The sequence below is a fragment of the Mobula birostris genome, chromosome 24, assembly GCF_030028105.1.
Source record: "Mobula birostris isolate sMobBir1 chromosome 24, sMobBir1.hap1, whole genome shotgun sequence".
In the NCBI taxonomy this organism is placed as follows: Eukaryota; Metazoa; Chordata; class Chondrichthyes; order Myliobatiformes; family Myliobatidae; genus Mobula; species Mobula birostris.
In genome coordinates, this window is record NC_092393.1 from 6,807,541 (window position 1) to 6,825,615 (window position 18,075).

At 46.8% G+C, this 18,075-nt stretch overlaps 1 protein-coding gene across 2 annotated transcripts in view; it reads right to left on the reverse strand.

The window, feature by feature from the left end:
* Nucleotides 1–18,075, reverse strand: part of myo15b (myosin XVB) — a 210,376-nt gene that overhangs the window by 137,508 nt on the left and 54,793 nt on the right. For both annotated transcript variants that reach the window (XM_072242387.1, XM_072242388.1), the window contains 5 exons: nt 14,572–14,687; nt 7,784–7,869; nt 4,756–4,843; nt 4,440–4,469; nt 1,195–1,413 (listed from right to left, as the gene is read on the reverse strand). In XM_072242387.1, coding sequence (XP_072098488.1) covers nt 1,195–1,413; nt 4,440–4,469; nt 4,756–4,843; nt 7,784–7,869; nt 14,572–14,687 — 539 coding nt within the window. The remainder of the gene's footprint in view (nt 1–1,194; nt 1,414–4,439; nt 4,470–4,755; nt 4,844–7,783; nt 7,870–14,571; nt 14,688–18,075) is intronic.

The window sequence follows — 18,075 nt, forward strand, 5'->3', positions numbered from 1 at the left end:
GGAGGGGGATACGATAGGGTCTTTTAAGAGACTCCTGGATAGGTACATGAATAGAGGGCTATGGGTAACCTTAGGTAATTTCCAAGTAAGTACATGTTCAGGGCCTGTATCGTGCTGTAGGTTCTCTATGTTTTTAACCAGATCTGATTACTTACAGTCTTTATCACTCAAAAGTACTGAAGAAGAGCTCTTAAAGAACTGATGGTGTCCAGTTCTGTATTCCTGAAACATTGTAAACCATATAACCATAACAGCACGGAAACAGGCCATCTCAGCCCTTCTAGTCCATGCCGAACTCTTACTCTCACCTAGTCCCACCGACCTGCACTCAGTCCACATCCCTCCATTCCTTTCCTGTCCGTATATTTATCCAATTTAACTTTAAATGACAACATCAAACCTGCCTCAACCACTTCTGCTGGAAGCTCGTTCCACACAGCTACCACTCTCTGAGTAAAGAAGTTCCCCCTCATGTTACCCGTAAACTTTTGCCCTTTAACTCTCAACTCATGTCCTCTTGTTTGAATCTTCCCCACTCTCAATGGAAAAAGCCTATCCACGTCAACTCTATCAATTCCCCCCATAATTTTAAACACCTCTATCAAATCCCCCCTCAACCTTCTACACTCCAAAGAATAAAGATCCAACTTGTTCAACCTTTCTCTGTAACTTAGGAGATGAAACCCAGGTAACATTCTAGTAAATCTTCTCTGTACTTTCTCTATTTTGTTGACATCTTTCTTTAAAAGGTAAGGTGAAAATAAGTATGGAGACAGAAGGGGCAGTTTAACTTGGTTGTGCATTCCTAAGCCCTAAATTTTACAGAGGTTACCTCAGACAAATGTTAACTGCACTTGTGAAGAAGTGAACATTTTTCTCAGGGATAGGGGTAGGCCCACGTCCAAGTAATCCTGCTTTCCCTTCATCTGTGTGACCTTCAGCACATCTCTGGCCTTCAAATAAACTGAAGAAGCCTGCCTCTTATTTTGGAGCATGACACTGGAAAAACAAGCATTGACCTTGGACAGTGATGTGGTGTCCCTTTCACTGCAGTATAACTGGAAAAATGCAACGATTTTGCAGGAATAAAAGTGAACACTCAGTAATGCTGCACATTAAAGTACGTGAGGGAGTAGACAGGGCCAGGCTGGCTGGAACTGAGATGAAGAGATGTACCCGAGATCATTCCACTACCTGGCACTGATGGCTCCACTGGCTGCATCATGGGAACTGTTTGCATCACGGGAACTGTTTGCATCGCAGGCATCGGCTGCATCGCAGGCATCGGCTGCATCGAAGGCATCGGCTGCATCGAAGGCATCGGCTGCATTGAAGGCACGGCTGCACTTATCACTGGGGTCTGATAAGTAGGTACAGCAGTCATCTGTTGCATCTGAGGCATCATCGGAACACCTGAATAAGAGAAAGTAAAGGATACAGATAATGTACCTGACACAGCTATCTTCTTTCTTCACACCATGCTTCTTCCTATATAGCGTCAAAGGTTTTCTGTATAAATGGTGTCAGGTGAAACTATCCACTGTACTTAGCATACAGAGGTAAAGACCATTAAGACATTGCAGACAGGAATAATTCAATTCACCATCCTATGCAATAGACACAATAAGGCAGTGCTAGATATTTACTCCTGATGACCTGAAGTCAAGCCAGAACTAACCAACAGGGCAGCAGAGTAGAGTAGCCGTTACCGTGCCAGCAATCGCAGATCGCAGATCGAATCCCGCTGCTGTCTGTGTGGAGTTTATGCGTTCTCCTTGTGACCACACCGGTTTTCCTCTGGGCCTCTGGTTTCCTCGTTGGTGCTGGAAGCATGGTGGCCCTTGCTGGGCTGCCACCCGCACAATCCCTGCCTGGACTGTGTTGGTCATTGATTCAAAACAACATATTGCACTGTCTGTTTTGATGTACATGTGACAAATGAAGCCAATCTTAATCTTAACCACTACTTTAATGCCCCAGAGAGGACTGCTGTAGTGTGCAAGGGTGTGGGGGTAGGACCATGTACTATGAAGGATGTACGATAGGATCTAAAGGCATTTAGAGAATCATAGTCTGATCAGGGACAGTCAGCATGGCTTTGTGAAGGGCAGATTGTGTCTAGCAAAGCTGATAGAGTTCTTTGAGGAGGTTATCAGGCATATAGATGAGGGTAGTGCAGTGGATGTAATCTATATGGATTTTAGTAAGGCATTTGACAAGTTTCCACACGGTAGGCTTATTCAGAAAGTCAGGGAAGTTTGGCCAGGTGGATTCAGAATTGGTTTGCCTGCAGAAGGCAGAGGGTCGTGGTGGAGGGAGTACATTCAGATTGGAGGGTTGTGACTAGTGGTGTCCCACAAGGATCGGTTCTGGGACCTCTACTTTTTGTGATTTTTATTAACGACCTGGATGTGGGGGTAAAAGGGTGGGTTGGCAAGTTTGCAGATGACACAAAGGTTGGTGGTATTGTAGATAGTGTAGAGGATTGTCAAAGGTTGTAGAGAGACATTGATAGGATGCAGAAGTGGGCTGAGAAGTGGCAGATGGGAGTTCAACCCGGAGAAATGTGAGGTGGTACACTTTGGAAGGACAAACTCCAAGGCAGAGTACAAAGTAAATGGCAGGATACTTGGAAGTGTGGAGGAACAGAGGGATCTGGGGGTACATGTCCACAGATCCCTGAGAGTTGCCTCACAGGTAGATAGGGTAGTTAAGAAAGCTTATGGGGTGTTAGCTTTCATAAATCGAGGGACAGAGTTTATGAGTCGCGATTTAATGATGCAGCTCTATAAAACTCTGGTTAGGCCACACTTGGAGTACTGTGTCCAGTTCTGGTCGCCTCACTATAGGAAGGATGTGGAAGCATTGGAAAGGGTATGGAGGACATTTACCAGGATGCTGCCTGATTTAGAGAGTATGCATTATGATCAGAGATTAAGGGAGCTAGGGCTTTACTCTCTGGAGAGAAGGAGGATGAGAGGAGACATGATAGAGGTGTACAAGATATTAAGAGGTATAGATAGGGTGGATAGCCAGTGCCTCTTCCCCGGGGCACCATTGCTCAATACAAGAGGACATGGCTTTAAGGTAAGGGGTGGGAAGTTCAAGGGGGATATTAGAGGAAGGTTTTTACTCAGAGAGTGGTTGGTGTGTGGAATGCACTGCCTGAGTCAGTGGTGGAGGCAGATACACTAGTGAAGTTTAAGAGACTACTAGACAGGTATATGGAGGAACTTAGGGTGGGGGCTTATATGGGAGGCAGGGTTTGATGGTCGGCACAACAATGTGGACCGAAGGGCCTGTACTGTGCTGTACTATTCTATGTGCTATGTTGTATAATAACATTTAAAAAGAGGCAATGTAATTTTCTTATTCATTCTGAAATTCCCAACACTTGAAGCACATTAAATTGGATTCAGTTGGGAAGGGAATTGATTTCCTGGATGAAGGGGAAGGTATAGGAGAATGGAAGTAATCAAACCTTCTCCAAGCAGCAACAAACAATTTTACTGAAGAAACTCAGCGGGCACAGCAGTGTCAGTCCTGAAGCAGGGTTTCAACCCAAAACGTCGACAATTTCCTTCCCTCCACAGATGCTGGTCAATCCACTGGGTTTCTCTGTACTCTGCGTTTACAGTTACTTGTATCTCCATTCTCCAGGGAACTGTCACAGGGGTGATGGCCTAAATGGGTTTCTTCTCTCTTGTGAGATTCAATGAGCACGGCTCTGACACTGCTGGTGTGTCTACCAGTCTAACAACGCTTGAATCCTGCAAGTGATTCCCTCAATGGTCTTCAGGGGAGGGAATCTGCTGCCCTTACATGGTCTGGACTATATATGGCCCAGGCCCACAAGCACCTGGCTGATTGTAACTTCCCTCTGGAACGGCTTGGTAAGGAACTCTGCTGTATCAAACTGCTATGTTGAAAGAGAGAAAGTATGAACGCAGACAGTAAACTGGGCATCAGTCCAGGAAAGAATTCAGACATGACAAAATCCTTTCCAGCCCTATAGTTTCTGTCCTCATAAACACCTAGAATGGGTGTCTAAATTGGGAGATCTGTCAAGTAGCAGCTCGTCACTAGCAGACAGTGTGGTAGACTTGTCTTCCAACCACAGAACAGACCCAGTCTTGGCAGCGGAAAGACATCCAAGTGGAAGTATCTAAGTGAGTCTCCAACACTGATTCCAAACACTATGAAGTCCAAGGCATCAGGTCAGAGCTGACCAAGGAAACCATTGCATCCCCTCTCACTAATTAGTTGTTGCTCCTTCATGTCAAACGACATTTGTGAAACGCACAGGGAGTAACAAAGATACAGACTGTGGGTGGAGAAAAAAGTAGGCAGGAGAGTGCAGGACAATCATACATTTAATCATAGAGACTTCCCATAGACAGTAGGGGTTATACTGAGTGAACAGAAGAGCATGTACCTACCCATTGAGTAGCTGGGGACCATTGGTACACCTATGAACAAAGAGAAGTAATCAATAAATATCCCTGAGATGGAACAGAGCACACACTAGGTGTAAATGGTTCCACAGTACACACTCATTACCAACTCATCTCTGCAGCTCACAGTCTGCCTTTCCCATTCCTCAGACTCACACACACCCTCACCCAGCCCACACCCAATCCCCACTAGCCCACTTCAAATCGCTTCCAGTCTTCTTGCCTCTGCATGTTATTTTCATTTACAAGTCCTCATTCACCACTCGCTGCTCATAACAAAGAGTGCCAGGATGTCCCTGACCTGTGGTCATGTACGCTCCTGCCTGTGGTGGGCCTATCCCCCCGCCTCCTTTCATCCGCCTGTTTAGGTCACTCGGTCTCTCCATTTCCTGAAAAGTGAATCAGAAGGATCTGTCAGAACCTCACTGCACAAAATCTGTGCAGTTACAGACACTGCTCACACTCAGCAACTCTCCCACACCTGATCTCACCAACGTTTACACTCTCTGCTCTCACACCCGATCTCCCTCCATCACTCACACACACCCCAGTGCTCACACAGATCTAAAACTCACCTCTTCACCCCATACTGGCACACAACCCGGTGCACTCACCATCACACACACTGACTCATCATCAGCCATCACTCATTGTCAAGTATGATTCTTCTCCTGGTGGCAGATCTGGTCACTTGTGGGTCCTGAGATGACTGAAGAGGCCGATCTGTGATCCGCAGTGTTGGCAAGTGTAGGTCATTGAGGTGCTGGTGGATGGAGCTGGTTGGGCGTTTCCCAGTCTCCCCTTACATGGAAGCCATTTAGTTTCAGCGGCATACTGGAGGTATTCTTTGAGCTGTGCAGTCCCCTCATAGACAGTCCTTCTCCAGCTTTCCCTAATCTGCTCATTTCTCCCATCCATTCATGTTGATGTGTCACTTCCTCAGCTAGGTCGAGAATATTGTCCTTGAACCACTTTTTCTGCCCTCCAGCAGCGCACTTTGCATCCTTGAGTTGGCTGAACAGGAGTTGTTTGGGAAGCTGGGAGTCAGGCAGACTGATGATGTGGCCAACCCATCACAATTGGTGTTGAGTCACAATTGTGGCTATGGAGTTAATGTTAGCTTCCTTCAGGATGTGGGAGTTAGTACGCCTGTTCTTCCAGCTAACTCTCGGAATCTTTCGGAGACATCTTTGATGGTAAGTTTCTCGGCATCCTGTACCTTGTCCATGAGAGCATTCTGACTGGCTGCATCACTGCATCCTGACAGGCTGCATCACTGCATTCTGACCGGCTGCATCACTGTCTGGTATGGAGGGGCTACTGCACAGGACCGAAAGAAGCTGCAGACGGTTGTAAATCCAGTCAGCTCCATCTTTGGTACTAGCCTACAAAGTACCCAGGACTTCTTCAGGGTGTCTCAGAAAGGCAGCGTCCATTATTAAGGACCTCCAGCACCCAGGGCATGCCCGTTTCTCACTGTTACCATCAGGTAGGAGGTACAGAAGCCTGAAGACACACACTCTGACACAGGAACAGCTTCTTCCCCTCTGCCATCTGATTCCCAAATGGACATCGAAGCTTTGGATACTACCTGACTTTTTTTAAATATACATACAGTAGTTCTGTTTTGGCATGATTTTTAATTCATTCAATATACATGTACTGTAATTGATGGACTTATTTATTTATTAATATTATTTTTATATTATGTATTGCATTGAACTACTGCTGCTAAGTTAACGGATTTCACGTCACATGCCGGTGATAATAAACCAGATTCTGATTCTGATCCTGACCTCGCTCAATAAAGCAAGGAGGGAGGGCCACAGCTGTTTAGACAGGAAGCTCAGTGCTGGTCTTCATATTCCAATCTTCAAAAAACCTTTCTCAGTCTGGCAAAAGCTCCACTCACACAACCGATTCTGCGATTTATTTAGAGGTTAATGTTGCTTCTTGAAGAAGGAAGGCTGCCAAGATATGGGAAATTATCACACTGACTACACACTTCTCCACGATACGCACCACACCCATTACACACACCGACTACACACCCCTGTGGATTCACCAGTGAAAGACACACACACACACACACACACACACATATACCCGGCCCCATGGATTCACCAGTGAGACACACACATATAGAACATAGAACATAGAATAGTCCAGCACAGTACAGGCCTTTCGGCCCACAATGTTGTGCCGACCCTCAAACCCTGCCTCCCATATAAGCCCCCAACTTAAATTCCTCCATATACCTGTCTAGTAGTCTCTTAAACTTCACTAGTGTATCTGCCTCCACCACTAACTCAGGCAGTGCATTCCACGCACCAACCGCTCTCTGGTAAAAAACCTTCCTCTAATATCCCCTTGAACCTCCCACCCCTTACCTTAAAACCATGTCCTTTTGTATTGAGCAGTGGTGCCCTGGGAAAGAGGCACTGACTATCCACTCTATCTATTCCTCTTAATATCTTGTACACCTCTATCATGTCTCCTCTCATCCTCCTTCTCTCCAAAGAGTAAAGCCCTAGCTCCCTTAATCTCTGATCATAATGCATACTTTCTAAACCAGGCAGCATCCTGGTAAATCTCCTCTGTACCCTTTCCAATGCTTCCACATCCTTCCTATAGTTAGGTGACCAGAAATGGACACAGTACTCCAAGTGTGGCCTCACCAGAGTTTTATAGAGCTGCATCATTACCTCGCGACTCTTAAACTCTATCCCTCGATTTATGAAAGCTAACACCCCATAAACTTTCTTAACTATCCTATCTATCTGTGAGGCAACTTTCAGGGATCTGTGGACATGTGCCAAGTATCCACACTACCAAGTATCCTGCCATTTACTTGGTACTCTGCCTTGGAGTTTGTCCTTCCAAAGTGTACCACCTCACACTTCTCCGGGTTGAACTCCATCTGCCACTTCTCAGCCCACTTCTGCATCCTATCAATGTCTCTCTGCAATCTTTGACAATCCTCTACACTATCTACAACACCACCAACCGTTGTGTCATCTGCAAACTTGCCAACCCACCCTTCTACCCCCACATGCAGGTCGTTAATAAAAATCACGAAAAGTAGAGGTCCCAGAACAGATCCTTATGGGACACAGACACACACACACCCTGTGGATTCACCAGTGAGACACACACACACACACACACACCCACACCCTGTGGATTCACCAGTGAGACACACACACACACCCTGTGGATTCACCAGAACTGACCTGCATTCAGTACCCCATCCCCACCTTGGTATGTACCCCCATCAGCTTTTGTCTCCACCTTCACTCAGTCAGCGCATCTCCGCACTCTACACTTACCCCTCCTCCATGCGAGAACACTGAGGCGAATAGATTGTCCACATAGTTTTCACACGCTGGTATAGTCTCGGACTTTGTTATGGAGTCTGTGAAGGGACGAACAACAGCAGAATTGCCATTTGAAAATATGGGTCATATTTTCTTTCCCGGAGCACCAACTCACACGGATGGGCACCGTCCAGTTAATGGTGACATCAATTGGCCCCACTGTCACCTGCATAACCCACTGACTACAGCAATCCACTGGGAGATGGAAGCAGATTAGTAGGTCAGAGGATGGGGCAGTTGGTGTACAGGTAGATGCAGTGTGTAGAGAACTTGTGAGGAAGGATAGGCAGTCGTTGGGGCAAAATTGCAGTCAGTGGGATGGGTTGAAGTGTGTCTGTTTTAATGCAACAAGTATCAAGAACAAGGGTGATGAACTTAGAGCATGGGTCAGTACATGGAACTATGATGTTGTGGCCATTATAGACTTGGCTTTCACAAAGGCAGGATTGGCTGCTGAATGTTCCAGAGTTTAGATGTTTCAAAAGGTACAGGGAGGGAGATAAAAGAGGTGTTGGGGTGGCATTGATAATCAGAGATTCTCTACTTAGCCAGTGGGGTTGGAAGTGAGAAACAGGAAGAGAGTAATTACTCCACTGTGAGTATTCTGTAGATCTCCCAGCGGCAACAAACACACAGTGGAACAGACGAAGAGGCATATTTTTGGAATGGTGCAAAAATAACAGGGCTGTTGTCATGGGGCAATTCAACTTCCCTAATATTGATTGGCACCTCCTTATTGCAAAAGGTTTGGATAGGGTGGAATTTGTTAGGTGTGTCCGAGATTGATTCCTGTCTCCATATGTAGACAAGCTGACTAGGGGAGAGGCCATATTGGATCTGGTGCTCGGCAATGAAACAGATCAGGTGTCAGATCTCCCAGTGGGAAAGCATTTCAGAGACAGTGACCACAACTCCCTGACCTTTACGATAGCCTTGGAGAGGAATAGGAGCAGATGCTATGGGAAGGAATTTAATTGGGGGAGGGGGAATTATAATGCTATAAGGGGAGCATAAACTGGGAACAGATATACTCAGGGAAAAGCACAACAGAAATGTGGAGGTTGTTAGGGTGCAATTGCATGAAGCTCTGGATAGATTTGTCCCATTGTGGCAGAGAAAGGACAGTAGGGTGAAGGAACCATGGGTGACAAGAGATGTGGAACATCTAGTCAAGAGAAAGAAAGATGCTTACTAAGGCTTAAGAAGCAAGGATCAGACTGGGCTCTAGAGAGTTACAAGGTAGCAAGGAAGGAGCAGAAGAAAGGACTTAGTAGAGCAAGAAGAGGCATGAGAAGGGCTTGATGAGTAGAATTATGGAAAACCACAAGGTGCTCTACACATATTGCATGTGAAGAGCAGGAGGATGGTCAGAGAGAGGATAAGAACAATCAGGAAGGAGCATTAGAGAAGGTAAGGGAGGTCCTTAATATGTATTTTGCTTCAGTATTCACCAGTGAGAGGGACCTCGGTGACAGTGACAACAGAGTAAAACAGGCCGATATGCCAGAACTTGTTGATGTTACGAAAGAAGAACATGCTAGAATATTTGAAAAAACATTAGGAATGGAAAGGTACTGGAGCCAAATGAGTCCTGATGAAGAGACTCAGCTCAAAATATTGGCTCTTTATTTCTTTCAGCAGATGCTGAGTTCCTCCAGCATTCAGTTACTCTGGATTTCCAGTATCTGCAAAATCTCTTGTGGTCATGATATACTCCAGTTACTACGGAAAGGGAGGAAAGGAATTGCTGTGACCTTGACGACAAACTTTTCATCCTGACGGCCACAGGCTCAGTACCAGATAATTGTTGGTAGCAAGTGTTATTCCTTGGATCAAGAAAGAGAGTCAAGATAACTCTGAAAATGACTTCATTGGTGGGTAATTTATTGGAGAGGATTCTGAGAGACAGTATTTTTGATTGTTTGGAGAAGCATTGTCTGATTAGGCATAGTCAGCATGGCTTTGTGAGGGGCAGGTCATGCCTCAGGAGTCAGACTGAATTCTTTGAGGACGTGACAAAGCACATTGATGAGGTAGAGCAGTGGGTGAGGTGTGTATGAATAAGGTGAGTAAGGTGTTTGATAACATTCCACATAGTAGGCTCTTTCAGAAAGTCAGGAGGCTTGGGATCCAGGGAATCTTGTCTGTGTGAATAAAGAACTGGCTTGCCCATAGAAGGCAGGGGGTGGTAGTAGATGGAGAGTATTCTGCCCGGAGATCAGTGACCACTGGTGTTCCACGTGGATCTGTTCTGCGACCCCTGGTCTTTGTGATTTTATAAATGATTTGGATGAGGAAGTGGAAGGGTGGGTTACTTAGTCTGCAGATAACATGAAGGTTGATGGAGTTGTTGATAGTTTAGAGGATTGTTGTAGTTTGCAGTAGGACACTGACAGAATTCAGAGCTAGGTGGAGAAAAGGTAGATGAAGTTCAACCCGAGAAAGAGGAAAGGGATTCATTTTGGAAGGATGAACTTGAAGGCAGAGTAAAGAGTTAGTGGCAGGATTCTTGACAGTGTGGAGGAACAGAGGGATCTTGGGTTCCATATCCATAGATCACTTAAACTTGCCACACAAATTGATAGTGTTGTTAAGGAGGCGTATGGTGCGTTGGCCTTCATTAGTTGCGGGGTAGAGTTCGAAAGCTCTGAGGTAAAAATGTTGCAGCTCTATAAAACCCTGGTTAGATCACACTTGGAATATTGTGTTCACTTCTGGTCGTCTCATTATAGGAAAGATGTAGAAGCTGTAAAGAGGATGCAGTGGAGATTTACCAGGACGCTCCCTGTACCAGGGAGTGTGTCTTATGAAGACAGGTTAAGCGAACCAGGGCCTTTCTCTTTGGAGCAAAGGAGGATGAGAAGTGACTTGACAGAAGTGTACAAAATAATAAGAGGCATAGATAGTGTGGATAGCCAGAGACTTTTCCCTAGGGCAGAAATGGCTAATATGAGGGGGAATAATTTTAAGGTGTTTGGAGGAAGGTATAGGGGAGTGTCAGAAGTGGATATTTTACACAGAGAGTGGTGGGTACAAGGATTGCCTTGCCAGGGGTGGTGGTAGAGGCAGGTACATTAGGCAAATTTAAGAAACACTTAGATAGTCGCATGGATGGTGGAAAAATGGAGGGCCATGCAGGAATGAAGGGTTAGATTGATTCTTAATTGGTTGATAGGTTGAAAGCATTGTGGGCTGAAGCCCTGTGATGTTCTATGCTCTTCTACAGTCTGTTCAACCCCTCTTCCCACCGAACCTACCCTAATTCACAGAACCCATCACATGGTACACCACATTAAATAAAGGAATCTCACTCCCACCCGTGAGATTACACACCCACTGACCCAAAACCCCTCTCACCCATTCCTACACACATGATGTTGCCTGGATCGGAGAGGATCAAGAATAAAGAGAGGTTTGAAAATCTTGGATTGTTTCCATGGAGGCTGAGGAGGTGACCTCATAGAAAGTGATAAATTTATGAGATGGGTAGGACAGCCAAGGGCTGGCTGGTGGTGCAGTGGCAACAACACTGAATTTCAGGTCAGGTGGTCCCGGGTTCAAACCCAGCCGGGTCCCAACCTGGGCAGCAGCGTGGAAAAAGGCCTGGCAATCTACTTCTGTATCTTGTGGACCCTTTGGTTCATGAGGTCACCAAGAGTTGAACTCAACTGAACAACAACAAGACAGCCAGAGTCTTTTTCCCAGGGTGGAAATGACAAGTACTAGAGGGCAAACATTTCTGGTGAGACGGGGATAGCCACATTCATCACCCATCCCTGGGGCGCCTCCATTGCCACACCCATCAATCCCCGAGGCACCTCCCTCACCCATCCCTGAGGCACCTCCCTCACCCATCCCTGAGGCAACTCCCTCACCCATCCCGGAGGCACCTCCATCACCCATCCCTGAGGCACCTCCATCACCCATCCCTGAGGCAGCTCCATCACCCATCCCTGAGGTGCCTCCATCGCCCATCCCTGTGGAACCTCCATCACCCATCCCTGAGGCAGCTCCATCACCCATCCCTGAGGTGCCTCCATCGCCCATCCCTGAGGCACCTCCATCATCCATCCCTGAGGCACCTCCATCACCCATCCCTGAGGCTCCTCCATCGTCCATCCCTGAGGCACCTCCATCACCCATCCCTGAGGCACCTCCATCACCCATCCCTGAGGCACCTCCATCACCCATCCCTGAGACGCCTCCATCACCCATCCCTGAGACGCCTCCATCACCCATCCCTGAGGCAGCCCCATCACCCATCCCTGAGGTGCCTCCATCACCCATCCCTGAGACGCCTCCATCGCCCATCCCTGAGGCATCTCCATCACCCATCCCTGAGGAACTTCCATCACCCATCCCTGAGACACCTCCATCACCCATCCCTGAGGAACTTCCATCACCCATCCCTGAGGAACCTCCATCACCCATCCCTGAGGAACTTCCATCACCCATCCCTGAGACACCTCCATCACCCATCCCTGAGATGCCTCCATCGCCCATCCCTGAGGCAGCTCCATCACCCATCCCTGAGACGCCTCCATCGCCCATCCCTGAGGCTCCTCCATCACCCATCCCTGAGGCACCTCCATCACCCATCCCCGAGGCAGCTCCATCACCCATCCCTGAGGCAGCTCCATCACCCATCCCTGAGGCACCTCCCTCACCCATCCCTGAGGCAGCTCCATCACCCATCCCTGAGACGCCTCCATCGCCCATCCCTGAGGCAGCCCCATCACCCATCCCTGAGGCACCTCCATCACCCATCCCTGAGACGCCTCCATCGCCCATCCCTGAGACGCCTCCATCGCCCATCCCTGAGGCTCCTCCATCACCCATTCCTGAGGCTCCTCCATCACCCATCCCTGAGGCTCCTCCATCACCCATCCCTGAGGAACTTCCATCACCCATCCCTGAGGAACTTCCATCACCCATCCCTGAGGCACCTCCATCACCCATCCCTGAGGAATCTCCATCATCCATCCCTGAGGAACTTCCATCACCCATCCCTGAGGCTCCTTCATCACCCATCCCTGAGGCTCCTTCATCACCCATCCCTGAGGCAGCCCCATTGCCCATCCCTGAGGCAGCCCCATCGCCCATCCCTGAGGCAGCTCCATCACCCATCCCTGAGATGCCTCCATCACCCATCCCTGAGGCACCTCCATCACCCATCCCTGAGGCACCTCCATCACCCATCCCTGAGGCAGCTCCATCACCCATCCCTGAGGCACCTCCATCACCTATCCCTGAGGCTCTTCCATCACCCATCCCTGAGGCACCTCCATCACCCATCCCTGAGGCACCTCCATCACCCATCCCTGAGGCAGCTCCATCACCCATCCCTGAGGCACCTCCATCACCTATCCCTGAGGCAGCTCCATCACCCATCCCTGAGATGCCTCCATCACCCATCCCTGAGGCAGCTCCAACACCCATCCCTGAGATGCCTCCATCACCCATCCCTGAGGCGCCTCCATTGCCCATCCCTGAGGCAGCCCCGGGAAACCCAGGAAAGATTCAGTGAAGAGGCAGGAGTGGGGTGGTGAAGAGAGGGTAGGGCTGCACAGCCTGCAGAGTGTGATGGGACTTGTTGAGCTGGGAACTTTCTGCTAATTAATTGGGATAAGGTTTCAAACAGAAATTTAGTTTAATGTTCAAGCTAATGCCAAACCAGGATCCTGCTGAAGTCAAGTCGAGAACAGTGCGGAGATAGTTTACACCAGCTGATTGCATCTGCCAACCTGTTGCTGTGCAGGGCTCACAGAAGGGTCTCTACCCTTCGAGACTCCTCCCAGCATCCAGATAACAGCAGTACACACTGCACAGCAGCTACTGTGGGGAAGGCAAACCTGAAGGAGCAGGAGATCCAGGAAACACACAGTAGGAGTGAGGTTCTGGGTAGCAGGAGCTCAGGGGACCATCAGATCACTGCTGGAAGTAGGAAGAGGCTACAGGAAAGCCCTCGGAGTGGCGATCCCGGACAATGCAGCGGCGCAATGTACGTTGTGTCGAGCCGCTGCTCTCTGATGCACGTACCGTACTCTCTCCTCAGATGGTATTAAAGGAAGTGGCCACTCTGTGTCCAATAATTCTTCTTATATGGATTAAAAAGAAAGGACAAGGAAATAGGTCACCTGGATTTTCTGCAATCCAGAGCCTCACTGCTTTCGAGCTGATCATCTTCCTCCCTCTAGAGAGAAGGCCAGAAAGGCACAAAGAAGTTCAAGAGCAGGAGATCCTGACACTACAGCTGTAGACTCAATACGCTGTGACTGGACAGCACTGTTTATATATTTCTAATTTATTTTTTATATTAACTAAGTTTATTCTTGAAATACAAAAATTCAAGAGCAGAGGCTGTTTATAATCTGAGCAGTATGCTACTGACAGTCTTTCATTATGATCACAGCATCCTCTCCAGTACATACCCTCTCTACTCAATATACCAGCATTCTTTACAAGCAAATACCTTCTGGCTTGTCTTCGCAGGGGAAAAGGAGAGGTCACTCTTTTACTCTTAGAGAAGGGGAGTCTTGTGATCAGGAACAGAGGAGGAGATGTTGGAAGTAGCAGGGAAAATGGGAAGAGCAGGGGAGGAAAATCGATGATGACCAAACACCAATCACTGATTAATCATCAACAACAGCAGATGAGACCACCCCCACTGCTAAAGGCATCACATTAGACTGAGCGCGAAAACCAGCTACTTGTCCCATCTTTATCTTTGGTTTACTTACGAGCATACACATGTGGATCAGCTTCAGAGCTGTTGTAGGGTAACATTGACGGAGGCAGAGGCGGTGCCTGTATGTTGGGTGCTGGAGGAATATATCCTTCATTGAACTCGAGTGACCTACCGAAACACAGTTCACAATGCTCAGTATGGAAAGCACAAGCAAAAAATACTCAATGCAGCAGTACTTTCGCACAATACCCAGCAGTGGTTACCCTTGGAAGGTCTGATGCCTCACCCAGGGGAGTGCCCAATACACAGGAATTCTGATTCCTACATTAGAGAAGGTTCAATGCCCAATGGTTTTGATACACCACCCTGGGGAACTAACTATTGAGGTGTTTAAAATTGTTTCGATCAATTTTATAAAACTAGACACTCAGTACAAAATTAAGAAGATCATGTTAAACCTTCTGTGACCACTCTTCTTCTCAAATTAGGTTGTGGTAAACCATATATATAGGTTGTAGCAACACACATCAAAGTTGCTGGTGAACGCAGCAGGCCAGGCAGCATCTCTAGGAAGAGGTGCAGTCGACGTTTCAGGCCGAGACCCTTCGTCAGGACTAACTGAAAGAAGAGCTAGTACTGCTGCCTGGCCTGCTGCGTTCACCAGCAACTTTGATGTGTGTTGCTTGAATTTCCAGCATCTGCAGAATTCCTGTTGTTTGTATCTAGGTTGTAACTGGGTTAACTGGCTGGACACGCCCCTCTGCTGACTGCCCCTGTGGCTCCTCCCACAGAGCCCTGAATAAAAGCGTTTTCGCCCTGCTCCTCCCCCTCAGACCAGGGGCAGACACTCAGCATGGAGGTCACGGTTGACTGCGAATAAAAGCCTTTCAGTATTTACCCTACTTCAGTCCTTTGGAATTATTGAAGGAGCTTCATAAGTATTGCTTTCAGTTCTGGGGCTTATCATTTAAGAAGCTGGTCAAAGGCCTTGGACAGAGTATACAGAGGAGGTTAACAGGATATCACCAGGGAGGACTGTGAAGAGCTGAGTGCTGCAGAGCTGTGGAGAAGGTGCTAGAAGGATGTTTCAGGCTGAGTAGATTTTTTATGATCGGTACTGACTCAAACAGCCTCCTTCTATTTTCCATAACTTCCTGCAGGCATTTAGTTAAGTGAAGGTTAGAGAAGCAAGGTGTTCTCCTTAGACTGGTGGGTTTAGGGAAAGGTAAAAGAGAGACTGGGGGGACTCCGCCTGCAGCTTAATGGAGTAACACACTATTTCTGTGGCTGCCTTTAATTCTTCCTTTTCCCCAGTTTAAACTCCGAATTTTTAACTTTTATTTGTCAGATCTTAGAGGGGAATAGTTGTCATTACGTCACAATCTTTAAGAAGTGGAAAGCAGCTTTCTGAATCCGGCAATGGAAAGGGAAAAACTTTGAAAGAAAAATCAGAAGATATGCTGGGCTGACCATTTAGAACATGCGTTGATGGTTCTCGACAAGAAAATAGATAATAACACCTCTGAGATGAAGTCGTTTCGACAGAGTTTTCAGTTCAGAGAAAAAATATTATTTCCTTGAATTCTGAACTTAAAGAGTCGAAGCGTCAGATAGCAGGTATTTCAGCCCGCTTGGAACAGGCTCAACGCAAGATTATCGTCAGAATAAGATTTGAATTGGTGGACTGAAGGAAGGATCTGAGAGTGGGGATTTATTGGACTATTTTGCTAATTTGTTTCAATCTCTGTTTCCGGATATTCTACCTCAGCATCCCAATATTGAACGAGCGCATAGAATTTTCACTTTGAAATCTCAAGATCCGAATAAACCAAGGTCAGTTTTGGTCAGTTTTCTTCATTTCAAAGTTAAAGACAAAATCATAAAATATGCAAGGAAACACAGAGTTTTTAAATTCAAGGGCTCCAAGATTCGTTTTTATGAAGATTATCCATGGGAAGTTATGGAACAGCAGTTCAAATTCATTCCAGCTATGAAGATAGCCCATGATAAGGGATTATTCCCAACACTTCCTATCCAGCCCGATTAAATTATTTCCTAAAGATTCGACTCCACATGTTTTTTCGGATCCCAAAGTGGCATTGGACTACGTTAACAACAGGAATTCTGCAGATGCTGGAAATTCAAGCGACACACATCAAAGTTGCTGGTGAACGCAGCAGGCCAGGCAGCATCTGTAGGAAGAGGTGCAGTCGACGTTTCAGGCCGAGGCCCTTCGTCAGGACTACGTTAATTCTATTTTGGAGGTGGCCGAGGTTTGAATGGCATTGGTTCTGCTGAAAAATTCCCTGAAAGAAAACAAGCTTTGAAGATTTCTGGTACGTTGAAGATATCCTTTGATCGATGGGCCACTTAAAGAAGATGTGAGCTTCTTGATTTGACTGATGAGTGACTTTTCCGAAATCTGTTTGAATTAACACAGCAGACAGATTGTTAACTGGTTTGATTATTTGTTTTTATTCTTCCTTTTCTTCATTAATTAAGAGGGATTGAAAATAATGAAAGCTATTGATAGAGCAAAGGAAGGGGAACTGTCAGTGGCTCCAGTAACTGGAGAGTAAAGGTTTAACATAATTAACTAAAATATTAGAGCAACGTGGAGAAATATATTCACAAAGACAGTTTGCTACAATATGGAGTGACCTTTGTGACAATAGAATCATTTTATGTTGGAGCTTTCAAAGCACAGTGAAACTATTAGAAATAATTCTTTTAAATTGTATTTATTCAGAGATGTAGCCCAACGAGCCCTCACCACCCAATTACACCTATGTGTCTAGTAAGCCTACTAACCCACCAGCGCCTTTACTTCCTGAGAAAGCTAAAGAAATTTGGCCTGTCCCCTAAAACCCCCACTAATTTTTATAGATGCACTGTAGAAAGCATTCTTCTAGGGTGCATCACAACCTGGTATGGAAGTTGTCCTGTCCAAGACCGGAAGAAGCTGCAGAAGATCGTGAACATGGCGCAGCACATCACACAAACCAATCTTCCGTCCGTGGACTCACTTTACACCGCATGCTGTCGGAGCAGTGCTGCCAGGATAATGAAGGACACGACCCACCCAGCCAACACACCTTTTGTCCCTCTTCCCTCCGGGAGAAGGCTCAGGAGCTTGAAGACTCATACAGCCAGATTTAGGAACAGCTTCTTTCCAACTGTGATAAGACTGCTGAATGGATCCTGACCCGGATCTGGGCCGTACCCTCCAAATATCCGGACCTGCCTCTCGGTTTTTTTGCATTACCTTACTTTTCATTTTCTATTTTCTATTTATGATTTACAATTTAAATTTTTAATATTTACTATCGATTTGTACTCCAGGGAGCGGGAAGTGCAGAATCAAATATCTCTGTGATGATTGTACGTTCTAGTATCAATTGCTTGGCGACAATAAAGTATAAAGTATACCCGTATGCCTTTGGAATGTGGGAGGAAACCAGAGGGGCTGGAGGAAACCCACATGGTCATGGGGCAAACATATCAACTCCTTACAGACAGCAGCTGAACTGAACTTGCTGCTGCTAGAACAGTATTA